At 44.4% G+C, this 26,816-nt stretch overlaps 1 protein-coding gene across 9 annotated transcripts in view; it reads left to right on the top strand.

The window, feature by feature from the left end:
- The window catches only part of FRMD4A (FERM domain containing 4A), a 659,116-nt gene that overhangs the window by 321,701 nt on the left and 310,599 nt on the right, over positions 1 to 26,816 (top strand). The window contains exon 1 of one of the 9 annotated variants that reach the window (XM_023256375.2): positions 7,187 to 7,508. The exons of 6 other annotated variants lie outside the window; for them this stretch is intronic. In XM_023256375.2, the coding sequence (XP_023112143.1) occupies positions 7,443 to 7,508 (66 nt within the window). In that variant the 5' untranslated portion in view covers positions 7,187 to 7,442. Of the gene's footprint in view, positions 1 to 7,186; positions 7,509 to 24,473; positions 24,973 to 26,816 lie in introns of those variants that run through there. 2 more of the 9 variants (XM_045060914.1, XM_023256374.2) reach the window with 2 other exon arrangements.

Below are 26,816 nucleotides of genomic sequence, written 5' to 3'. Positions count from 1 at the left end.
TATGTATCATAGTTAATACACAGTTTACTCAACTGAGCAACTGCTACTCAAGTTTCCATACTTTAATGCCTTGTTGTCTTGATGTGACCCATGGGCTTTTCCCCATACCATTTTTAGGAAAAGATTTCACTCCACTCTTAGCAGTGCACAGTGTAGCATGAAATGGGATTCAGAAAAGAAGTAGACTCTAAGACACCTGGATGTTTTGGACTCCTTTCTGAGGCTCAGGAAGATCGGTGAAGAGTTCCTCCATCCACCTGCCTTAGCCAGCTCATCTCCCTATTACGAAATCACCCCAGGAACTTTAGTTTTTGCAGAAATGTCAGAGAACCCGTGAAGAAACAAACCCTCTTCTCTTCAAGGGTGCCTGAGTGAGGATGTCAGAGCCTGGTCTCTGGAGAGGTCCTGCCATTGAGAGATAAATTCAGGTCATTTTACCTCCTTCTCTTGTCTGGGTCAGCACTCTAGCTAACCTTGATTAGAGCTGTGAGGTGTGGGTAGAGGCCACCCAAAGCCCAGCATCCATCCCCTTCCGAGTACCTCTAACAAAAATATTTGTCTTGTTTTGTGGAAGCTTCGTTTTTCTCCATGATGGGACTATATTAATCGCATGAGAGTACAAGGTCAACGGCCATCCTGTCATTGCCATTCCTTGACCAGCTGTACCAGGAACGCTCTTCCAAGTTCTGGAGATGATGTGTGGAAAACACAGGGTCTTGTCAAAGGACGGATGGAGTCCAGCCAGGAGCCAGCCTCTCCGGATTCTGGTGACCTATGAACTCCCAGAGAGCCTCACTTGCATGATGCTAGCCTGCCACAGCTGACTGAGTGCCCATTTCCTCTGCGGCTTGAGTAAGGCCAGGACATGCACAATACAGCAGGTGGATTCTGATGAGCACCTGGGAAAAGTAAAAATGCAAAGTCAAGCCCAAGTGCCATAGACCCCTGGCCTGTCCACAATGGAGAGCCCTAGGGTCCAAATGGAAAAATGTTCAAGTTACACTAGATAGCTCCTGCTAATCAGGGACATAATGTCTCAAGAATATGCTGGAGACGAGGAGACATTCAGTTCCATCCCAGGCCTGTCTGGTAGCAATTACAGCCGCTCAAATCACTCTTGAGTTGGTCTGGAACGAGAGGCTGCTAAGTTACTAAGACTGATCAGAATGTGCATGAATCCCAGACACTATTCTCTTCTGCTCAAACACACACAGCTGCGTTTCCTTACTTCCAGATTTCTCCTCTCTCCTGTTATCACTGTCAAGCCCAGGGAGGGTGTCCTCCAACAACAGACGAGGGCGGGGAGGTGGTGGGAGGCAGACCACCACACCGACATCTCGGGGAGCAGGCTGATGTCAGTTTGGGTTTGGGTCTGTTGAATCTCCAGTGAGAACGTTCACCACGTTTCCTGGAGTAGTGGCATCATACAAAGACATTTACGTGTAGTGCTCTGTGTTATTTCTTTATCGATTACTTTCATCCTATTGCTTGTTTACATAGCAGAGTTGCGTTGGTATTTTTTAAATAACATGTGTAGGTAGGTTATAGTATCCATGATTTCACTCGAGGGCAGTAAGGGACATTATACAAGAGTCATAACAAAAGGCCATTGACTGAAAGCATTAAGAGTCATTCATCATTCTAGGGCAACACAAGAAAGGCTTTTGGGGAGAGAAAACCCAGTCCAAGTCAGAGTTACTTAAAATGGACAGTGGTTCTCCCTGGGATATTCTCTTACCACCAGCAGACTCACTTGTTTGGGCAATGACATAACTGAGCCAACTTCTCATTCATGTAATATCTGTAACGGTAGTGTCTTCGTGTGTTCCGGCGGCTTTAACAATATACCACAGACTGGTAGCTTCTGAGCAACAGAAATTTACTTCTCATGGTTCTAGAGGCTTCTAGAGGATGTCCGAGGTCAAGGCGCTGGCCAGTTCAGCCTCTAGTGAGGACCCATTTCTTGCTTCATAGTCTTCTCACTTCTTGGTTTATAGACAACCTTCTTCTAGCTCTGACCTCATATGGCGGAAGGAAGGGGCGAGGGAGCTCTCTGGGGAGAGAGCTGTGAGTTTGGGGAGGACATAAACACTCAGTCCCTAGCAACTAGTATCTCATGGTCCCTGTGCTCACAGCTTCTCATTCCAGACAAGGAATGCATGGAAGGCATGGAAGTCTTTAAATCCTGTGCAACTTTTACAGAGGAGAAAGGGTCATTGAAAACATCCATAAAAGATTTGGGAGAATGTGGTAAAGATCTGTGTCTCCAAAACTGCCTCTGAACTCCAGAAAGTGAGGTGGCTGAGAAAACACAGATGGAAGAGCTGAGGGGGTTGCTTTGGCGTCTCCCTGATGTGCCCCACTGGTACTGATTTCGGAACCTCCTCAAGCTTCTGTTACTCCAAGTTGTAGAGCAAGTGACAGGTGGCGAGACTGAGCGATCAAGCGAGTCATTATGTGTTTCTCTGCATCATAAACCCAAGGCACTCCTGCATGTGCCTGACACGAATTTCACTGCCTGTTCATTTTGAAAGTCTTCAAATTCATCGTTGTGACCAGGCAGGGGATGCGGGTGGGGGGAGACGGGCAGATTGGGGTGGGGGGGTGGGGAGACAGATGTAGAGGAATAGAGCCTTTGTACTTGTCAGGCTGTCAAAATCGAAAATGCATTGTGAACGGGGAAGACAAGGTTGGTTGTGTTAACCGTCTGACACCAACACGGGAAGGATGAACAGACCCTGAGAGCGTGGTCTGCTGATACCATTGCCCTGAGCCACTGCTGTGCCAGCCTGCCAGGGGCCCTATAGAGACAAACCTTTAAATTAACACGTCTGTCCTCCGAGAGACAGCTCGAGCAGACAGGCGAGCCTTTATAACTAGACCCAGACAGGCAGCTGTCTGTAGGGCCATCAAGAGAGTCTCGTTTACTTAAACAAGCATAATCTCTTTAAAAATTCTCTTTTTCTGGTTTTAAGGTGAGGCAGAAGCTTGACATAGAAGTACATCGATAAGACATTGATATGAGTCACATTTACACATATTGTCGGGGGTTTTTTGCCCTAGAAACTGGGGGACATAATTGAGTGATCAAAATAAAAGCCCGTGGTTTTGCTTTTAAAAAAATCTTAGTAATTAATTCATTGTTGGACCAAATTTCTGCTTAGATTCGCCAGTCGAGGCACTAAAATGGTGTCTAGGTTATCTCAGTGACCAATTCTGATCAACCGGATGGGGGTCTGATCTACTCCTTTGTGCCTGACCTTTAAATGAAATGGTTTTACTGAATAGAAAATCATTGCTCTAGGGTGGAGAGAGGGACCTTGCCGGAAAAACATTTTTGCCTGTTCAATTACCTATTGCCTTGGGCTTGCTCGTCATTGTATGTAACAGATTGTTTGATATGAATTGGACTGTGATCTGGTTGAACCACAGCGCTCGCCTCCATAAAGACTCATGCTTTTGAAGTAGACAATTTGTTTTCAGGGCTGCAGAAAACACGGTACTCTCTAGAAAGATGGTTTGCCCACAGCTCCCCTGGGGAGTCTGAGGGGTGCCTATCTACATGACTGTAAGAGGAATTCGGCCAAATTCCCAGTTTCCAAAAACTTTCCCTTTATTGACTTCTATCACCAAAATGTTGAGCCCTGCTGGGGGGGGGGGGGGGGTTCATAGACAGGGGAGAAGAAGATGGTCACTGAAGATTCAAACTGAAAGAAACTCGAAATTTACAACCCTATGCACCGATGTTTTTATTCAAGTGGCAGAACAAATTCTAGCATTTGCCTCCCATATCAGGTGTATTGCTGACTCCTTGTTCTCACTTGGGGAGCCCCGGGACAGTGGTGCATGTCAGGTCCTTCTCAGGTGGCCAAGAAGCTTTGATCAACTGCTCAAGGTATTTTTTTTTTCCAAATGAGATTTGTACCATCCAAGGCATGTCTGTGGGATGGTGTCATAATCCTGTGTTGAGAATCTTGACATCTTGGTTGCCACCTTGTCAAATGCAATTCGGTCTTTGGGCTCAGACCCCTAGCATCCATCACTGCCCCCGGCCGTGCCCCTGCCACTTATTGCTATAAATCCATCTGAAGGGGTACTCTACACCTCACTTATTCTTGCCCTTGCCTTTCCCATAGGGTGGGGGTGACACTCTCTTTTCTCCCTTTATCACCAAGCTCTGCTGCACATCCAAGTCCCAGAATAAGTGCACCTGACAAGGAAGTATACTCTTCTCTCATAGCCTCAGAAAAGAATAGTATAGAATTACGCCAGCACATCTCGCCGTGTCTTCTCAAGACTCTAAGGTCTTGAAGAGAGAGCTGTGTCTTTATCTTCCCACCAGCACTAGCACTCAGCACCCCACTCTCTGGCCCTGGTGCTGATTAAGTGTTTGTAGAAAGGATACATGAATAAATGAACACAGAAATGTTCAGAGTTGATATTAGCATCAGTAAAACTCCATCATTAACAAAAATACATCTTATATAGAGAGACTATAGTTGCTTCAAAAAATCTCCCCTTCAGGCAGCAAAGCCATCCTCCACCAGCTTCTCATAAGCATTGACACTAGTGAACTTGCCTTATAGCACCGTATGAACAGTCCCCCGGCCCACCCACCTGAAGAGTGGTGTGGTCCTCTGTGTCTAGAGTACCCACCTACCCCACATGGCTGATATCATCCACTAATGCTGGAACTCATAATAATTGTCTCTTACGGGTGATATCCACAACCCGATACCGATTTCCTTATTCTCTTCATGCTAACTCCCTTTTGGTCAATTTCTCCTCTTTGAAACTGTGAAAGTGATTTGTTCCTAAAATCAGGGTATTCTCAACAAATCCTTCTCAGAGCCCTCGTTCAAGAATACTAACCACTCACATGGCTCAAATTAAGCACAGCTTCTTGTCCCTGAAGTCTGCTGTTTATATTCTTGAGAAGCCACTGCCTGCTCCTTAAAAAACACGTAAACTCATCCACTGGGGCTGGGAGACTGCCTGCCTTGAGTGAAAAACATTAACTGCTCTCCATTGGTTGATCCCTTGTCCATGCCAGGAAGAAAGTTAATGAAAGAAGCAAGTATACCTTTTACAAAATTCCAGATATTTGAAACACTTTGCCCAAATTCCATTCATAAAGAGGGGGTCTACAGAAAACCTGACCTTGAAAGCTCTCCTGTGATTGCTGGGAGACCAGACCATACTGCATGTATGTCTACACCTGTCTTCCCCGATGGTCTCCTGGTCATATAGCTGATCGTTTGCCCAGTGCTCTCACCTGGTGAGAGAAGGCACGTAGCCTTTTTTAGTATCTTCCGGACGGCCATAGTTTTAACAAAAGATGGCAGCTCCATGGCAAGAAGTCAGCTTGTGCTGAGTCTTTGTTGCTGACATTGGTTGCTCTACTCACTGTACCAGTTGCAGACATGGTAAACACATTAGCTGGTAGGAAGTTCTGTGAATATGAGTTCACCCATCCGGGAAATATATTTTCTGTACATTCTTGGCTATTGGAGCCATTCATCACAGCATTGCCTCCCCCTCCCTGGTGCCGTTGCCTAAACAGAGATGCCTGTCATGAAGCCACTCGAATTCCTCCGTGAGAGACCCCAAAACAGAATTGAAACCATAACTCAGAGAACATTTACGTACAATTTATGACCAACTGTCAAGCTAAACTACCGACAGATTCCAAATCTGCTTTAGAAATATTATGATGCTTTTTATCAACTTTTTTCCTTTGTCCTTTACTTTGTGGTTGCTTTGTTTAAATGTTAAATGCTGACTCAAGGGGGTCTGTATCTCCTTTGGGGAAATGGAAATTCATGGAAAGATACTAAATTGGAGAGTTTCGGTTGTTCCCACTTGAGACCAGAGCTCTGCCAACAGAAAGTGGGGAAAGTTTTATCGTAGAGCAGAGACTTCTTATAATTCCTCAACTTCACCCGGGGCACCCTCTTCTCTGCCATCAGTATTGACTGTTAAGTGGTCACATTCTGTGTAGAGTCAGAGACTAGACTCTCCATGGATCATTCGGCTTGTTTAGGGAACAGGCCAGAACTCACTTGCAGACCAAGGCTGTCTGGGTTAGGACGTCACAGCAGGAATGGCCACTAAAGACTTGACAGCCAAGTGTTCCTGAGAGATTTTCCCAGGCCTGAAAAATTGTCCAAACCAGGAGTCTTTCTTAGGATATAAGATTTCAGCCTTATAAGGGAAAGAAATTCTTACATAAGCTACAACATAGATGAACCTTGAAGACATGCTAAGTGAAAGAAGCCAGACACAAAAGGACTGGGTACAAACTCCGTACTGTATAATCTCACTTACATGAGGTACCGAGAGTAGTCAAATCCATAGAGATGGAAAATGGAATGGTGGGTGCCAGGGGCTGGGAAGAAGGGGGGTGACGGCAATTTGTCTAATGGGCACAGAGTTTCAGTTTTGTAAGATGAGATCGGAGATTGATCCTACAGCAATGTGAATGCACTTAACAGTACTGAACTTTACACATAAATGCAGTGAAGATGGTGAATTTTACGTTATGTGTGTTTTACCACAATGTTAAAATCTTTTAGGCAAGAAAAAAAAAATGTCAGACTTTGAAGGCCAAAATGGAGAAATGACATTTGCAAGATATAGTGGATGTTCTTTACTGGCAGAAGCTTGAGGAGTTGACACAAGAGATTAAATTTTTTTCCTTGATGTTTATCTACTCTTGCAAGAGAGGGGGTGGGGAGGACAGAGGACGGGGGAGAGTGTAAGGATCTAATAATATTCTGAGGAAAAATTTAGTACCCCCACAACTTTCGTTTCCTTGTTTTTCACAAGACTATGTGCTTTTCTGTCGTCGTGTACAGAACAAGGTCTGATGGGTTTTTCACAAAGAACTATTGATGGCGTGTCTGTGTGAATTGCCCCAGCATTGGTCACAGCCAACTTCTGTGGGACCCACTGCCCCCGCTCTACAATACACTCCAGTGTGCTTGGCCATTTATGAAAGGTCAGAAATGAACTGAGAAATGGGCTAGAGTCAAAAACATGTGGCCCTATAAATATCAGAGTCAGACGGCTTCCTCCATTCTCTCGCTGCTGCCTGGCATCATCCCCCCGGCGCCTTCTCTTTCGCCCATTTTTGGGGTTTCACGCAGCACCTCAGACCAGGAAGCTTGCGAAGAGCAGGCGGTGGCTGGATTCTTTACCTGGTGACATCACTTTGCACCCAGGGTGGTCCCCTAGTGCCATTAGTGCAGATTTTTTCTTTTTAACCCTTAAAGATCTCTGGCTACAGAGCTGCATCGGCGTGGTCTGCGATGCTCTGTTCCGCGTCCCACTAGTGCCCATTCCGCCTGTGCCTAAATTTGACACCGGCCGTGTTTTCTGAGCTGAGAAGTGTGCAGGTTGGGGCCACCCCCGAGGCCTGAGCGCAAATCGGAGCATTCGTTATGACTCTAGCTGCCAAACTGGAAGACTTTGAAGTGACGCTGGAGCACCTGCTCATGGATGTGTTTGTAAGTAAAGGCTTTCATTTATTCCACACAATGGGTCCTCCTCTGCCACCCCCAGTGTCTTTACGACTCTGTCCCTTTTGCTGAATAGGATTCGATTCCACAGTTGTCCAGTTCTCACACAGCGTCTTTATTTCTCGCTCGTGTGCCTCGGGGGAAGAAAACCATAAAGTGGCTAAATGCCTGAGTGGCGCGGAATGGTCTGTATGGATGACATAGCGGAGAAATGGCCTCTCAGAACAAGTAATGTCCAGACGTCTGAATGAATGGGTTGAAGGAATAGAAAACACCAGCCCAAAGAGACAGAAGCAGCCACAGTAGGTACTCCCGGGGAGACTTAGATGTGTTTGTGAAGTGAAGTGATCATTCCAGAAAACAAAGGAGAGGGTGGGCTCAACATACTGTATTTTCCCCATGGAGCGTGCAGACGGTGGGAGAGAGAGAAAACATCACTCTGTACAGAGCACCGGTGTCTCGATCTTGTCCACTCTCCTAGGGATTAGGTTGCTAAGACTTCCTCAGGAATTGATTTTATGGGATAAGGCTGTTTGAGTGACTGGTTTTTTAAAGCAGCAGCAGCTGACAAGGATACTTCTCTTCCTGTGATGGTTTTAGAAACACAATCTTTGAAAGCCCCCATCATCCGTAGCAACCTAAACATCATTTCTACCCCAAACCAACCACGGTCATTCTTACTCTTTCCTCGGGGTTTTCTGTTGGTGATAGGTCTGTTTTGTATTACTGATGGGGGCGTAGGGAGCTACAGACTGTGTGAAGCATGCAGGGGGTAATACAGCTGAAAGAAAAGTGTTCTCCTTCCAAGAACAACACTGGCGTTCCCCTGGGAAAGGCGGTGGTGGTACATTTTGAGGACCAGCCAGTCTGTGTCTCGAATCTGGAAAAGGCTGTGGGGGGTTGGCCCTTTCGCTATACATCACTAAGTCCCTTTCAGGAACCTCACAGGGAATGGTGTGTTTTGGCAGACGTGAGAGTCTGGGGTTTCTTTTCTTTATTAATTTATAATCTGTCATCTAATTGAGGCAACATTATACTGGCAGGATTCCCGAAGGGAATCACCCTTTGCAGGCTGGATCCTGGGGTCCCAATACCTCGCATTCATTCTGACTAGAGGATCAGGAAGTTATGCCTTCAGGAGGAATGTGTCAAGAAAGGAGAGCGACCTTCTGGATTTCCAGTGACGGGAGGTTCATGGCCAGCATCGCTATTTTCTGCAGTATACGTAGAGACTGAGCCGCAGGATGGGAAGTTTCTCTGCCAGCTGATACCCTCTGCCCAACCGCCATGGTCTGCCATGGTGGTGGCTGTAGGGTCTTGTCTGGGGGGTTGTCTGTGTGTGGCATACCAAAGGGTGAGTGTGAGCTTGGTCACCTCAGGGAAAAATTAATCAAGAAGTTGTTTTATTTAAATACCACCAAGTCGTTAATGGAGTCCCTTTCTGTCCTTAGCTGCCCCTCCCCCCAACACACACACACTTTTCCAATTACTTCCAATAATCTTGTTTGCGCGTTCCTAGATATACTCTCTCCTAGAAGGGAATGGGATCACATACTCCACCCTTTTCTGTAAATACAACCCTTAATTTCATGGGCCCAGTTTAGGTCCTCAGTACCTCTCGCTTGGACTAACCATCTAATTATTCTCCTATATCTATTATTTCCCTCCAGCTCATCCTACCACTATTATCTCCAGATCAGCCTCTGTATACTCTATTTTATTAATTGCTGAAAAATATTGTTCAGACTAATTTGAGGTTCACAGCAAAATTGAGCAGAAAGTAAAGAGATTTCCCCTGTGCTCCGGTTCCCACACACTCACAACATCCCACACTACAGCGATATGTTTATCACCATCAAGGAACCTATACTGACACATCATTGTCACTCAGTAGTTTACATTATGGTTCACTATTGGTGCTGTACATTCTATGGGTTGACTATGGATGACTAACATGTGACATGTATCCACCATTGCAGAATCATGTAAGATGGCTTCACTGCCCTAGAAATCCACTTTGCTCCATTGATCCCTCCCCCCTCCCTCCTGCCTGGCAACCACTGATCTCTTTACTGTCTCCTTTCCTATTTTGCCTATTCCAGAATTCCATATAATTAGGCTCATACAGTATGTGGCCTTTTCAGATTGGTTTCTTTCATTTAACGATACGCATGTAAGTTTCCTCCAAGCCTTCTCGTGGCCTGATAGCTCATTTCTTTTTAGTGCTTAATAATAGGCTGTTGTTTGGATGTGCCAACGTTTATTTATTCATTAACCTACTGAAGATATCTCGGTTGCTTCCGAGTTTTAGCAATTAGGAATAAATGGCTATAAACATCTGTGTGTAGGTTTTTGTGTGGACATAGGTTTCAATTCATTTGAGTAAACACCAAGGAGTTCAATTCCTGGATTGTATGGTAAGTGTTTAGTTTTGCAAGAAATGACCAAAGTATCTTCCAAAGTGGTTATGCTATTTTGCCTTCCCATCGGCAGTTAACAAGCACTCCCGTTGCTCCATATCCTTGCCAGCATTTGGTGTCATCAGTGTTTTGGATTTGGGCCATTCTAATAGATGTGTAGTGGTATTTCATTGTTGTCTTAACTTGCCATCGCTCAATGACATATCACATGAACATCTTTTTCATACGCTTACTTTCCATCTGTCTATCTTCTTTGGTGAGGTGTGTGTTAAGGTCTTTGGTCCACTTTTTAAACCGGTTGTTTGTTTCCTCATCGCTGAGTTTTAAGAGTTCTTTGTCTCTCTGGGATATCGGTCACCTGTCAGATACATCTTTTACAAATATTTTCTCCCAGTCTATGGCTCTTCTCATTCTGGCAGTTCTTTGCAGAGTAGTTTTTCATTTTCATGAAGTCCAGCTCATCAATTATGTCTTTCATGGATCTTGCCTTGGTGTTATGTCTAAAAAGGTATCACCACATCCAAGGTCATCTAGATCTTGTAGGAGTTTTATTGTTTTGTGTTTTACATTTAAGTCTGCAATCCACTTTGAGTTAATTTTTGTAAACGCTATCAAGTCTGATGTCTAGATTCTTTTTTTTTTTTTTTTTTTTGGCATGTGAATGTTCAGTTGTTCCAGAACTGATTGTTTGAAAGATTGTTTTTCTCCATTGTACTACCTTTTCTCCTTGGCCAAAGATCAGTTTATTTTATTTATGTAGGTTTGTTTCTGGGCTCTCTATTCTGTTTCATTGATCTATTTATCTATTCTTGCTCCAGTACCATACTGGCTTAATTACAGTAGCTTTATAGTAAGTCTTGGAAGTTGAGTGGTATCAGCTTTCTCCAACTTTTTTACCATCAATATTGAATTAATTAATCTGGATCTTTCGCCTCTCCATATAAGCTTCAGAATCAGTTTGTTCATATCTACAAAATAACTTGCTGGGATTTTGACTGAGATTGTGTTAATCTATAGACAAATTTGAGAAAAACTGACATTTAGATAATATCAAGTCTTCCCATCCATGGACATGGAATTTTTCTCCAATTATTTAGATATTCTTTGATATCTTTCATCAAAGTTTTCTCATGTTCCTCATATAGATTTTGTGCATATTTTGTTAGAACTTTCTATACCTAAATCGTTCACTTTGGGAGTGCTAATGTAAATGGTAACATATTTTTAATTTCAAATTGCACTTGTTCATTGCCATATATAGGAAAGCAACTGACTTTTGTATATTAACCTTGTATTATATAACCTTTCTATAATCACTTCTTAGTTCCAGGAGTATTTTTGTTAATTTTTTCAGATTTTCTATATTAACAATCATGTCATCTATGAACCAAGACAGCTTTATATGTTGTATGTTCTTTCTCAATCTGTATACATTTTATTTCTTTTTCTTGTCTTATTGCATTAACTAGGATCCCAATATGGTATAGGAAAGCAATGATGAGAAAGACATCGTTGCCTTGTTCCTGATCTTAATGGGGAAACTCCCAAGTTTCTCACCATTAAGTATGGTGTTTAGCTGAAGGCTTTTTGAGGATATCCTTAAGTTGGGAAAGTTCTCTATTTCCTAGATTATTGAGAGCTTTTATCATGAATGGGTGTTGGATTTTGTCAAATATTTTCTCTACATCTATTGATATGATTGTGTGAGTTTTCTTCTTTAGGATATTTTTCATTGCATTTTTGTTTCATTAGTTGATTTTTAATGTTGAAACAACCTTGTATACCTGGAACAAATCTCACTTTTTATCCTTTTTATACATTGTTGTACTCAGTTTGCTAATATTTTGTTGAGAATTTTTGCATCTGTGTTCATGACATATATCAGTCTGTAGTTTTCTAGTAATGTGTTTGTCTGGTTTTGATATTAGAGCAATGCTGACCTCATAAAATGAATTAGGAAGTATTTACTTCTGTCTTCTGGAAAATATTGTGGAAGATTAGTATAATTTCTTCCATAAATGTTTCACAGAGTTTAGCATTGTACCTATCTGGGCCTAGGGCTTTCTGTTTTGCAAAGTTATCGATTATTGGTTCTGTTTCTTCTTATGTGAGTTTTGGCAGATTGTCTTTCAAGGAATGGATCCGTTTCATTTGGGTTATCAAATTTGTGGGCACAGAGTTGTTCATAGTGTTCATTTATTATCTTTTTAATGTCCAAAGGATGTCTCCTCTTTCACATCTGATAGTAGTAATTTGTGTCTTCTCTCTTTTTTTAAATTATCCTAGCTAAACATTTATTGCTTTTATTGATCTTTTCAAAGGACCAGCTTTTGATTTTATTGACTTTCGCTATTAAGATCCTGTTTTTACTTTCATTGATTTTTGCTCTAATTTTTATTTTTTTTCCTTCTGCTTACTTTAGATTCAATTTGCTCTTCTTTTTTCTACATTCCTTAATGGGAAGCTTGTATTACTGATTTTTAGATTTCTCTTCTAATTTATGCATTTAATGCTATAAATTTCCCACTGAGAACTTCTTTCACTGCACTCCACAAATTTTGATAAGCTGTGTTTTCAGTTTCATTTAGTTCAAAAAACTTTTAAAAATCTCTTTCTAGATTTCTTATGCGATCCATGTGTTATTTAGAACTATGGTGTTTAATATTCAAGTATAATCTATCTTTTTTGTTATTGATTTCTAGTTTAATTCCATTGTGGTCAGAGAGAAGACATCATATGACTTTTAATCTTTTAAATTTGTTAAGATGTGTTTTATGTCCCAGGAAATGGTTTATCTTGGTGAAAGATCCATGTGAGCTTGAGAAGAATATGTATTCTGCTTTTGTTGGATGAAATAGTCTATAGATGTCCATTATGTTCAGTTGTTTGATGGTGTTGTTGAGTTCAACTTTGTTCTTACTGAATTTGGGCCTGCCGGATCTGTCCATTTCTGACAGGACAATATTGACATGTCCAACTATACTAACAGCTTTATCTTTTTCTTCTTGTAGTTCTATCAGTTTTTGTCTCACATATTGTGACACTCTGTTATTAGGAGCATATATGTTAAGAATTTTTATGTCTTCTTGGAGAATTGGCCCATTTATCATTATGTAATACCCCCTTTATTCCTGATAGTTTTACTTGAAGTCTGCTGAGTCTGAAATTAATATAGCTATTCCTACTTTCTTTTGATTAGTATTAGCATAGTATACCTTTCTCCATCCCTTTGCTTTCTACCTATATGTGTCTTTGGGTTTCTTATAGAAAACATATAGTTTGGTCCAGTGTTTTGATCCAGTCTGATAATATCTGTCTTTTAAGCTGTATATTTGGACTATTGACATTTAAAGTGATCATTGATATTGTTAGATTAACATTTAACTCTATTTGTTACTATGTTCTTATCATCAAGTTCAGAGATTCTTTCTTCATCTGTGTCCAGTATACTAGTAAACCTATCAAGTCACTCTTCTTTTCTCTCACAGTTCCTGATCTCTAGAATTTCTTTTGAATCCTTAGAATTCCCATCTCTCTGTTTTCATTTCCATCTGTTCTTCCATATTGCCAACTTTTTCCATTAAAGCCCTTAGGATATAAATTTTAGTTGACTTTTTTTTAGTTCCTGCCATATCTCACTCTGTCTAATAATTCAAATTCCTGCCATATCTCACTCTGTTTTTCATGCCTGTTCAGTCTCTTCAAATTGTTTTTTTTTCTGCCTTTTAGTATGCCTTGTAATTTCAAGGTGGACATGATGTATTGTATGAAAGGAACTGTGGGAAATAGGCCTTTAGTAATGTGGTGGTAAGGTATGGGAGGAGAGGCATTGTATAGTCCTTTGCTCATTCTCAGTCTTTTAGTGAGCCTTCGGGACTTCATCTTCACCAGTGTTTTTCAAGTTTTTTTCCTCCCCTAGGTGAGACAGGATAGGTGGAGGGGCTGAAGTTGGGCTTTTTCCTTCCCTCACTTGGAAACCTAGCGCTGGCTGCAGTTGTGTATTTCCCTTCCCCAGTAGGGTCCCCAGGAAGGCTTCCCTTCCCCATTGTTTAGGCTTTCATAAAATAGTTTCTCCTGAGGGCAAGCCTTGTTAAGAAGGACAGGATCCTCTGATGTATTTCCATTTATACATCCCTAGAGAATATTGAAAATGAGCTTTAAAGTTGCATGAGCTTGGGTCTCAGTCCCAGCTCAGCACCACTTCCTACTTGTGTGACTGTCAGCAGGCTGGCAAGCATTTAATCTTTCTGAGCTTTGATTTCCTTATCAATAAAATGTAGCTAATTCTACCCAGCTTACAGGATCGTAGTGAAGATCTCAAAGAGGTAATTTAGAGCAAGTGTCCAGGGCCATGCCTGATGCAAAGGAGGTGCTCATGGGTTAATCCGCATCTTCCCTTTGCCTTCCCCTATAAAGGCATCTGTTTCAATCCCCAAAGTGCAATAAGTCATTTTCTGTTTCTTTACTCCTATGTTCACTCTTACTACTCCCACCCAACACTCTCCCTGGAATTATCAGGGGTTTTGGTTCTGTGGAAGCACAGCATTTACTCCTGGCCTTGACTTCATCAATCTGTGGCCATTTCTCCTGACTTCTCCCAAAATGGCAAGAGGTACCCGGTCCTGAGCTCTGCAGCCAACAGGGGCGTGGAGCCCTGGGGACAGGCTTCTTCTGCTTTCCAGCAGGGTTTTCCTGGGTAGGGCCTCTGAGCAAGGTGACTCTGGGCTGCCTTTCCAGAACCACCTCCCAGGAGAGAACCAGAGAAAAGTGTCCAACGTCCCATAGGGCTTGAGGACTTGTCATTCATAGGTCACTGACTCTCCTCTCAACACTGCTAAGGAATATAGGCTTTCTCATGTGAGTCTAATTGTCTAGAAAAAATATTTGCATCACAGTCCCATCAGCCTTAGGTTTCCTCTGTTGCTCATAGTATGCTCATCAGGATGTCATCCCACTATCTGAAGAACAGCTGTTTCCAGATTGACACTTCCTTTCCAGGATTACAAAGGGCCACTGGGGGATTTTGTGGGAATGCAAGGCTTCTGCAAGATACGATAAAAGGGACATATCAGACCTGGTGTTTCATAATTAGTTGTCACCACTCTGGGGCTCCTGTCGCCGCTACAGTGCTGTTGGGTTCACGAGAGAAAATAACATACATGAGTGTGTACATGAGTGTATTCACGCAAACACACACACACAATATCACAGCAAAGTGAAGAACACAGAAGGTCCAGTCAAAGTGCATGAATGCCTCTCCAGGAGAATCTCCAGAATTGGTGGCAATGCCCTTACTGACGTATTTGTCTTCCTTCCTTTCGTCCATGTGTCCTCATCTTGTTTCAAAGGATTTAAGGTTCTTTTCAAGGTGGTTTGGAGGCTTCTCATTCAGTAGCCATTTCCATAGCAGATCCATAGACCAAGAGCTCTGAAATGTACACCGAAGGAAAGGAAAACGGAGGAAATCAAGCAGGTCTCCTGAAACATTACTTGTCAGATCGAATAACCCAGTATCAAGACTCGAATCTGTCCATCCAGAAGGAGGCCAGGCGGCTCTAGCTCTCCCTTCTGCTGCCAGAGAGCTGCACGCACTTTCTCAAGGCCATCAGTGACCCCATAATGCCACCCACTGCTCCCAGTCCTTATCTGTTCACAGTGCCCGGAACGTTGCTCCTCTGTTTACAATTCAGTTCTCATTTTTATCAAAATGATACATGTGCATGGCAATGTTCATAACATTTTAAAGGTGAAGAGGGACTAGAAGGCTTATAAAGAAAAACACCAGGCTTCAGACCCTTTCTCCCCATCTCTGGGTCCTCTCCCCAGGAACATCCTTTGTAAGATGAGGCTTTAACTTACTTGAAAGCTTCCTCCACATCCCTACAAATACGTATCTCTCTCCGTCCACCTTTACCAATATATCTATACCACGGTTTAAATCAAAATTCAGTTTTATTACGATGGCCAATGTATTGTTTACACTGGAGAAATGGTGTGTATTATGATCACATCTCCTGGATTTTACAACGTTCTGTTTTTCCAGGTGGCAGTAATTGCCTTGTTTCATTGTTTGCTTGATTTTCTGTGCACCTATTAGTCATTTTTCTCTAAGATCTTTAATCTTTAAGGAGCTTTGTATCTGCTCTCAATTCGGTGCACTCCTCAGATACTCAATCCATGCGTTTTTTTGTTTGTTTGTTTGTTTGTTTTTGAGACCTCCTTCCGGGGCTCCTCCATGCTCCTGCACCTCTTGGGCGAGTTCCTCTCTGAGTCCCTAGCACGACTGTGTTCTTGGGGCTCCTCTTTTCATTATTCTGAGAAACCCCTCTGTCAGCTCTCCTAGGATTCATTCTCCTTTACTTGGAATTCAAATACCACCCCCCCCCCCCACCTTGTAGGCTTAACTTTCTTTTACTGGAGACTATCTTCCAGTAAACTCTTGAGAAGAGGTGTGTGAGAAGAAGGAAATTTTGTGTTCTTGAATGCCTGCCCTCACACTTAACTAATAACTTGACTAGTGGTTACTTGTCTGCAGTTGAAATCCAAAGCAACATTTCTAGGTTCGACTCCCCTCTTACGTTCCAGGTCAAAATGTTCGGTCACCAGGAGCTCTGTGTGTCCAGAACTACTCATTATCATCTCCCCAAACCTGGTCCTTCTTCTGGGTACTTGGCTAATAGGACCATCCTTCCTCTACTCCGTCATGATAGAGGATCACTGTATGCCTCCCTCTACCATTTATTTTTCCCCAGTATCTTGTATTCAGCCTCGCACTGCTGTCCTGGTTCTGGGCTCCATCACCTCTCACTTGGACGATGGCAATAACCTTGCAACTGTTCTCTTGGCTTCTGATACACCTGGGCTCTCCATCCTACCACTCAGCCTTTACCACTCAAGCTCAAGAAGTTCAGGCTAGATGGTGTCACTTCCTTGCAAGAAGTAGCTTGTAATGACTCCTGTTGCTCACGGATAAGTTCTAAAATATATTTTTCTATAATCTGCATGTCAGAATCCGGCTCTACTGTCATTTCTTACCGCCTTTATTCCCACACGTGATTCCACTATGTCACTTAATTTTCACACGTCTATTATCTGCATTCGTGCTATCAGGGTTTAGAATTCAAAGAGAATGGAGTTCGCCAAGTACAGTAACAGTGAGAGTCCCCTATGCATCTTCGTTCACATCTTAGCACGTGTCCATGGTAGGTATTTTGCCCATTCTGGCCTTGATCGTCTACTGTGTATCCCTTTTGCATTTTGACCTATGGGATGTTAGGAACCATCTAGGACACGCTCAAGATAAACCCTATTCTTATGATGGGAGGTTTCTCAGCACCCATCTTTAAACAGATCAAGTGCTTTCCTTTCCCACGTTGGTAAAATACAGACCAGGTGGGTTATCCCAGAGAACCATGGGCACTTGGGCACCTGCCCTTGGGAGTGACACTGGCCTGGGCACAGGACAGAAAGCAATCTGACAGCCCCAAAGCAAGCCACCGTCCTTTGCAACACCAGAGGGATTACTTAAAACAAGGTAACCATTCTCCTATTAAAGAAAATCATGTCAAACTTCTCCTGGAAAAAAAGGTAGCATGGAAATTAGTAGCAGATTTAAAAGTTGATCATTTGCCACCCAGTGCTTATCTAAGACACCTGAAATTTGAGAGCTGCGCCTCGTAAAAGTCAAAAGCCAACATCCATTGACTCTGTTTAGAGGTGTACTATATATATTCAGCTAATCCTGGGTCGTCAATACCATAGATAAGAACATTATTTATTTTGCCATTCTGGGTGCAATTACACAGTTTACCCTGTGCAAACGGCACTTCATAAAAATGGCAAATCAATGCTAGTTATCAAAATCCATCCACATGGATGGATAGCCCATGAAAAAGAGCTTTGCAAGACGGTCTCGCAAGCCAATCCACACAGCCAGCCCCACACGGGTCAGCTTATTACCCGATTAATCACACAGGCATCCTGGCAATCTTATCGATTCTTCAGGACCCGGACATGACATCACTTCGAATAGCACATGCAATAAGCCATTACCACCATGCAGAATAGCCATTATCCCAGGCTACAGCCATTGATTGCCTGACTTAGCCTCATGCTGGGAAGGGCAAGTGGAGCTCTGATGGGGGCAAATCATATCCAGGGCAGATGTGAAGGACTTTTATGTGGAGGAATGAAATTCGTCTGCTGCTTGCAAGCTGGATCTCTGCCTGCTCCCTCCTTCTCTGGGTGAAGAGTTGAATAATCCCGCCAGTAGGCTGATAAGCTGGCATTTGGTGCCCATGAAGCAAAGGGTGCTAAGACAGAATCTAGACTAATCCTCTGCACAGGCCGTTCGTATTTTCTACTTGACATTCCCTACAGCTTGATCATTGCCATCAAGATTGAGTGAGATTCTTAGATCCCTGGTTAGCACATGAGGTTTCCAAGCAGCAAATGCTGTATTTTCTCCCCTACCCTGGAAGAATGTAAGGTCTGGGTTCCTTTGTGACCGGATGTGTATTTTTGAGTTGATGGGGAATGGGGTTGGGGGGGGTCTTCTTCTGGGCAAATTAATTCTCTACTCCTAGTTACCCCGATGAAACCTACCGAACAGGGCATTCTCAAAGGTCTAAAAAGAAGCCTCTTTACCACCCAGTATATGTGGCTAAGCTGTGTGACCTTTAAGGAATTCAGATGGATGAAACATGTATGTCCTAGGAGAATATGTATGAAGAGGCAGAGAGGTAGATGGTAAGATCCAGGAAGGCTGTTATGTTGAAGCAACAGGAAACAGTGTACCAAAGTGAGAGTGGAAATTGTGTGTGTGTGTGTGTGTGTGTGTGTGTGTGTGTGTGTGTGTGTATGTACCATTTCCAAAGAACTTGGACAGATTGCATTTTATCCTATTGGGTAGCTCTTCAGCAAACTTCCAGGTTTCACTATGCATACCTCATCACAGGGGGGAACTAAGCGAGGAACAAAAACAAATGCTTCCAGAAAGCAGAAGTTCCCTTGTGTCCTCCCTTCTTGGAGCAGCACCTGATCCATAGCAGGCATCTAGCAGAGTCCAGCAGTTAATGAACCCCGAAGCCTCTTTCGGTGTGACCTGGGCCAGGTGACTTCATGTCTCTGGGCCTCAGTGTCTTCATCTTCATGTAGGGAAAAGGCAAAGTGCCCATTTGACAAGACGTTACGAGAATTAAAGAATTAATACATCTAAAAGCTTTTAGAATGGTGCCTGCAGCAGACTGTGCCTTGAAATGGGGTTGCCATTATTCTATTAGACCCTCAGTAAAATTAGTGCTGAATGAATGATGCAGTGTAAGCAATAGAAGGATGTTTTAAAAATTGGTTTAGACGGGGGCAAAGCCAATATCGTAGAGCTTGGCGTGGAATACAAGGAGAGCACAGACAATGTCATATCAGAAGCAATTAGTAGACTCGTCCCGGCCCACCAGACCTCTACCAGCAACAGTAATTAGGAGCCAAACTGAACAATTCGGTTCAAATTCCTTTTATTTTCTTTGCCTGGCTGGTCATGGAGGCAGACTATTCAATAAAGCCCAGAATGTAGCCTAAATAGGCAAGGGAAGTTAGAGAGAGACAGAGGGGAAGGAAGGAAGGAAGGAAGGAAGGAAGGAAGGAAGGAAGGAAGGAAGGAAGGAAGGAAGGAAGGAAGGAAGGAAGGAAGGAAGGAAGAAGGAGGAAGGAAGGAAGAAGGGAGGGAAGGACGGAAAGGCAAGAAGCAAAGAAAATTTTATCTGCCCGCCCCCCCTGGCTACAATTGTCCCTACAGTTTCCTCCAGATGCCACACGAGGAAGAAGAGACTGTCCAAAACTGGACACTGCCAATAGTGTCCTGCATCAGGCCAAACCTGCATGAAAACCAAGAGACCCCTCGACCATCCTCCCTGTGTGACCTGTGAATAGTCTCACCGGCCTTGGCCCTTTGAGGTCTGGTGATAACTGTGTTGCTTGGTATCTTCCTCCTGCTCTTGGGGATATTAGGTTTCATATTTGGCCTAAATTCTGGCCTCTTTTCAAACAGAAAATTATGGATGTGGGTAGCACTTCTGTTCGCGTCACCTCAGCCATAGCTTACTCTAATAAGACGTGACATGAATGACCCAGGTTGGCTGAGTCAGGAGCTAACGGGAATGGTGACAGAGCGTTGAAGAAAGACAGGGCTTCCCTCCCAAACTCCCCTCACCCCGGCTCCAGGAATGTTCCAGATTGCTGAGGAATTCTTCGTGTGTGTCTTTGGCTCAGTCTCATCCCGGTTATCCTCCCACCTGGTTTGCACGACAGCAATTAACCCCAAACTTCATTCAAAGCCAGTGTTCCCTCTCCCGGCTCAGGGCTACCGTGGGTTCCTCGTCCCTGTCCCTCCGCACGAGCCCTGCTCACCGAGCTGCCTCTACTGCATCCGTAGTCTCTCTGTGGGACTGGCCTGGCCTCTAAACCCAGCTCTTGTCCTGTGGACGGAGTCCCTGGTGGGGTCTTTGAAGACCCTGCCTCCTTCACGCCGCGGTTCCCTGGTGTAAGTGACGTGTTTCTTCCACTAGTCGTTTAAGATCTCTTTCCCTGGCCTCCCTCTTGTTCTCTGCCCCTCCCCCATGGCCGCTGGGCTGATCCTCGAGTGGCCATGGCGCCCACGCGCACACCCAGCCGGTGGAGTCTCCCCTCTTCCACGGCTGCCTCCCACTATGTCCGTGTTGTCCAATGCTTTCTCTCTGACAGGCCGTTATCCCCAAGCCCCCCGCCCCCCGTTCACCCCCCTGCTATCGGTGACCAAGAACACCCATTTGATCTGATAGATCTTACGTCGGCGCGTCAAGACCATTGATTTTCCGGAAATATGGTTCAATCGATCCCCATGCATTTTCATTCCAGAGTTTGAATGTAAACAATTCTCACTGAGGTGAGGAGGAAGTGTTCAAAATAAACAAACAAAACCCCACTCCACCCGCCTTCAGTGCTCTGCTCCAAGAGGCATCCAAAGCAGGGGCTTCAGAGGCTCTAGAACAGAAGTGTGTCTTCTCCACCCCATGTCCCCGGGTTCACTGACACCGCACCCCCATGGCATCCTCCCCATCTGTCCCGTGGGCCATCACCCTGTGCCCCGGATGTGCGGGGAACCTCCGTGCCCGCCATCCTGGCAAAAACGTGCTTTCTCCAAGTCGTGTGCTATTTCAAACGTTCTCCCCTTGCTTTTCTGTTTTCTTTTAGTTACTCCTTATTCACCATGTCCCAGTCCTTTGGTCCCCCGTCTCTGGTCTCAGTGCTGATCCTGGTTTACCCTTGGATCTCTTCCTTCTCTTTCCGTCCCCCACCCCTATGTCTGTTTCCAACTGTCATCAGTCATGGAGGCTGGGGAGGGTAGGCTGGAACCGAGGAGGGGAGGATCAGGGCCTTCCCTACTCCACCTTGGCCCGTGGCTCCAGCAGTGATCAGGTCTCACCCAGTGGGTCCACAGGGTTCCAGCCGCTGCAAGGTGACCCTGGCCCTGGGTGCTGGTAATCTGGCTCGTCCCTTTACCCCCAGGCCGGGGACTGTGTTGGCTCCCACTGGGCTACCTGCACAGCCCCCGTGAGCTTCTGTGCTGCGTCTTGCTGCTCACCAAGGGACCAGAGACTGGAGAACTGCTTCTTCAAATGCCATTTCCTGTACTTGAATTCTCTCTTTCCTTTTTTAATGTTTATTTACTTTTGAGGGAGAGAGAGAGAGAGAGAGAGAGAGAGAGAGAGAGAGAGCGTGCGTGCATGGGAGGGGCAGAGAGGGGGACAGAGGATCTGAAGTAGGCTCTGCTCTAACTACAGCGAGCCCAATGCGGGGCTCGAACCCACGAACCGCGAGATCATGACCTGAGCCGAAGTCAGAGGCTTCACCAACTGAGCCACCCAGGTGCCCCTAAATTCTCTCTTTTTCAAAGACGGGGAATTTTCCCTTATCTCTCTTGGGTCCCATGGATATATCTCCTTTTTGAATTTCTAACCTGCTGTAACCTAATAGAGTCCTCGTGTTATGTGAGAGTGTAATGGATCAAGTCAGGCCCTGATACGAAACAGCTTGACTCTGGTTTCATCTTCGATCTGACAGTTCTAGCTGCGTTACATTGGTTAAGTTATCAAACCTCTCTGAGCCCCAGTTTCATCACCTGTGAAATATGGACCGTGAAACTCATTTCTGCAGTCGAGATAGCCTTGGGTAACCTAGGCTAGGCACTCAGTAAATGTGAGTTCCCCTCACCCCTCCTAAAGTGGTCCTATCTGCAAAGGTATGAGTGCACATCCCTTCCTGGGAAACATATTTGTGTTTTAACAATGGCTTTCTGAAATTAAATGCTTTCGTCTCAGCAGTTAGTTCTAAATGTATAAATCTTAACTCCCCACAGCAAAACTATCAGCTTGTATTTTTGGACAAGCTGAACTTTGAGAGCCTTCAGATCTGTCTGTGAAGGTGGCTAGTTACTCTGTGGGGGCTGGGGAAAGCTCCGGAGACACCTCCTCGTCCCCATTAGCTGGGAGAAGGCCCTGGGGCTGATATGGGAAAGGATCCTGCACCTCGCCCCCCTGGGGGGTAGAGCGTATGGGGCTCAAATGTGTGGGAGTCTGGCTCAGGGTTATTTTTGTTTCCATTAACATTCTCTTCTATATGTATTTTAACCTTAATCAAATGCATATGTTTTTGTTTTATTTGCACTTAGCTCATCAAAGTGTCCTTTATGATCTGAACTATGCCATGAGGCCTTAACTCGTCAGCGAAACACTCATTAATACCCCTGGGAAACAGGAAGTTGCATTTAGTCAAATATAAATAAATTCAGCTCCCAGGGGCTTCACCCCGGCCTGGGTCAGGAGAGAGACAGTGACTCCTCTCTCAGCTGTTCTGATCCAGCGCCCCCCCCGGCCCCCCCCCCTTCCCTGGCCCCCCACTCAAACTGCGCTGGAAGGAAGACATCCCGGGACTCTGGACAGATAAGTGTTTTTGAAAATGTGCCTGTCCTTCATTCAAAACCCTTACGTCGTCCAGTGTGGTTTTATCAAGGAAACCGGATGCCTTTGGCCAAATGATTGGATACCATTCTGGATTTATTTCCATCCCCAGATAGTTTGAAGCCAGGTTTGAAACCAGGCAGTGCAGGAAGGAGGTGAGAAGGAGGGAAAAAGGTAAATCTAAACCACCTCCTTGCAGAGGCCGCTCCGCAAGCCGGGCTGAGTAACTTCCTTCCCGTCTCTCCTCCTCGCTCGCCTTCTCTCTCACCCTTTCCCTGGCTCTCCGATGCACATATGGAACCCATTACGAACAAAGCCCGATTGTTGTATATTTGGAATTTCCCACATCAACTTGATGCTTTCTTTAACTGCCTCTTAATGCGTGTCTGCACTGGGTGACCAGGCCCTGCTTCCGTCGGTCCCACCCCGCCCCCACCAGCACCCACCTCGGAGAGGCTTTCCTGGTTCATTTTCCAGCAGTGTAAACCTTTGCTTCTTCGCCTTGCACCCCACCCCACTTCCTATTAGAGTCTTTGAATAAACAGAACTTTCTTTTCCATGGTTTGCAATAAACTGGCCCGCAGAGAATAAATACAAGCCAGATCCCAAAGCCCGTAAGTGATATCAGGCTAACACCGAAAAGCATGGATTACTACAAAGGAAATGGCATCCCTTTCTGAAAACCCAGCGCAGAGAGGACCAGTGGATGTAGAAATACATTAACAGCAAGAAAACAAAAATACCTCCAATTCAGGAAGCCCCTAACTTGTTTTTATTTATCGTTAATTTTCTCTGCTGGAGAAGTCAGCAGATTGGGGGGGGGGGAGGGCAGGGAGCAGAGAGAGGTAGCCATAGATGAAAAATATATCAATTACAAAATATTACAGAAAAATTAACATCTTAGATCACGTGTACCGTCCATAGGGCTGTCTGATCTGGAATCATACGCTGTTATCAGAAAAGAATAGGAAATATGAGGGACGAATCTGAATCTAGTCCTTTTCAGAGCCTTGTAAAATCAAACCTAACTGCTTCATGTTAACTGGCATGCGTAAAAATAAATGTCCTCTGACACAAACATTTAAACGAAGACGTGCCAAATGCGAGTCTGTCTGGTGTATTTGATTTGATTCATCGGAACCATATGATACCAACATTTTTTCCTTTGCTCACACTCTATCTTTGCGGACTACATCCACATATATAATTAATTGCACTCCCACGTTTATTTTCTATGCATTGGAAAGCGAGAGAGAAAAGCCAGATATGCACATCTGATGCTCAGGGTCATATGTGTAATTTACGACTGTGAAGAGGGATTCCCCAAGTCCCCAGTGCGTTATGTCACTGGTCTGCAAACATTTTTCCTGTGCTCGGAAAAGAGTGAAATCAGAATGCAGGATTTCACATTAATCTCCGCACCAGATGGTGATATTCCAAATAGTCTTTTTAAGGGGAGCATGTGACCTACTGTACGGCCAAGGGGCTTTGGAGTCACGTGATGGAATGAATACTACGTCTGATGGAGCTTTGATTAGACCACTGACCTGGTTACCGTCCGTAGCCACGAGAAGCAAAGTTGACATTTCTGGATCACTCTCCCCAGAGGCGTCGCTTGCCAACTTCTGGGACATGCAGTCTCACCGAGGGGACTGACAGGCAGGGACGGACAAGAGGCAGCTAAATCCGCGCTGCTGAAGGCAGGCTGAAGTTACAGAACTTGGGCTATTTTTCTGCTCCCCCATCCCCCCGCCTCCCTACGAACCACATCTTGACTCATACAGTCGAAAGAAAAAACTCTTTTGGTTATTTGATATTTGGGAAACCTCCAGGAGACCATAACTTAGTTTTGAGGAAGCCTTGTCTCTCACTTTGCTGGGAGCACACACACTCTCACACACACACACACACACACACACACACACTTGCTCACACGGCTCCAACACCATGGTGGTTCAGGCTGCAGTGGCTCCGAATAGATCTCAAAGACTTTTACTGAAAATTCCGTATGGATCTCTGAGAAGACGCAGCGTGGAGAGGGTAAGCAACGTGGCGGGCGGCTTGTTTTGCATCGAGCAATTGCTCCAAAGAAAGGGAGATGTTTGTTTGCATTGTACACAACATCCCTTCTGGTAGCCCTGTTTTCCTGAGAATTCTGAATTCCTGGGAAGGTAGAACACTCTACGATGTGTAAATTTTTTTCTTAACAGATAACTGATGAGAAATTTGCAGTAAATCTGTGCTGTGCATGGGGGGGGAGGTGCTGTCAGAGATGAGATAGGAGGGAAAGAGATGGGGTGGGGACTGACTGCTCTTTGGGATGGGGAGAGAAGAAGTGAGCTCCTGGGGAGAAGAGCAGGGGCTACAAACAGATCCATTAGCCGCACAGCTGCAAATTTCCTCTGTGGGGTGACGGAGTCTTCAAAGGAGGCGCTGATGATGTTAAGGAGCTTTGATGCCTGGAGGGTTTGAATTATGCCCCCCACCCCCATTGATGCAAACCGTCCTCTGTCGTGTTGTTGTTGTTTCAAATACCTTGCCATCATTTTGAATTTTTTTTTTTAATACTACTGGTTTTGGCTCAAAACTACTCTGTTAATTTTCTGAAACATGCTTACTTTATGGTAGCCCCTGGCAGAGATGATCCTGTAAAATAATAAGGATCTGTCCTTCTTTGGAGTGACTAATGCAGTGTGGGGGATGACTAAGGTTAACACAAAGCTAGCTGTCCTCGGGATGTTGGGCTCGGTGCAGGGACAAAATGCCTACATCCCCGCAGGGGGTGGAATGCTTTGTGGGTTTTGGAAACCCAGAAGCTCCTGTTGGAATCATGGCATTCCTCTCCATGAGCTGAGGAGTCTACTTAGATGTCCTAGACTAAAGTGCAGTGGAAAAGCCATAAGGCAAATAGCATCACAAAAGCTCTCTTGAGAGATAAGCAACCTGCTGTATCTTACGAAGGGGAACAGGGTTGAATTCGAGGAACTTGTTCTGGCTGGAATGCTTACAACTCAGTGATTTTCTTTTTTCATTTAAGGGAAACGCAGTTGAAGTGTTAAAAAAATATATGAGGGTCTATCTAGACTTTCAGGTGGACTTGATTTCCTGACTCGTGATGAGTTGCGTTCTTTCTGCCATTTGAGTACTGATGAAAAAAAAACCTTCACTTCCTATTCTGGTCGTGTGTAGGTCTTTATTTTGAGACATATCTCTTGTGCTCAATAACAGAGTCACGAGCTAATACACAGTCAGTGCCTCCTGTATGCTCCCTTCTATCCCAATAGCTCTAGAACCTAAGACTAATACTTATGGCTTATACTGAATATGATTTTAGGTTCTGTGGAAAATATTTTGACTTTTACGATAAGTTGATGTAAGATGTTCTGTTCACAACTAATCATTTAGAAATGCGAATTGTACACCCTGGAGTTGTAGAACCTGGTCACAGTAAGGAGAGAGTTATCTGGGCATGGGCACAAAAAAAAATCCATAGTAACCTGGTAACTTCTATTTAACCATTAGAATCTCCAGACGGATGCTTGATAGATCATGGGTGGTTAATAAATCCGCACGTATGTAGTTACCACTTCTGTTACTCACTGTTTACCAATTTAAGAAAGACCGACAGACTCTGAACGTAGCATCATACATAAAACATGGTCATATGTGTTGGTACATACTTACATTCAAAACACACAGACCTATTTTCCACTTGTGGGCTCGTACCAGTGACGCGATCTTAGATCTGCGAGCTGCTGGGCCCATGGGAGAAACAGACACCTCACCGGACCATCAGGTAGCCTATTCGTCTTGGTTGCTAGATGTGAAGAAACGGGGCCGGGACACCATGGCTCACAGGAAGAGAGCCCTTGCACTCCTTATGA

This window comes from Felis catus, chromosome B4 (assembly GCF_018350175.1).
Source record: "Felis catus isolate Fca126 chromosome B4, F.catus_Fca126_mat1.0, whole genome shotgun sequence".
NCBI classification, from domain to species: Eukaryota; Metazoa; Chordata; class Mammalia; order Carnivora; family Felidae; genus Felis; species Felis catus.
The sequence above is the reverse complement of the archived record's forward strand: the minus strand, read 5'-3'. Positions and strand labels throughout refer to the sequence as shown.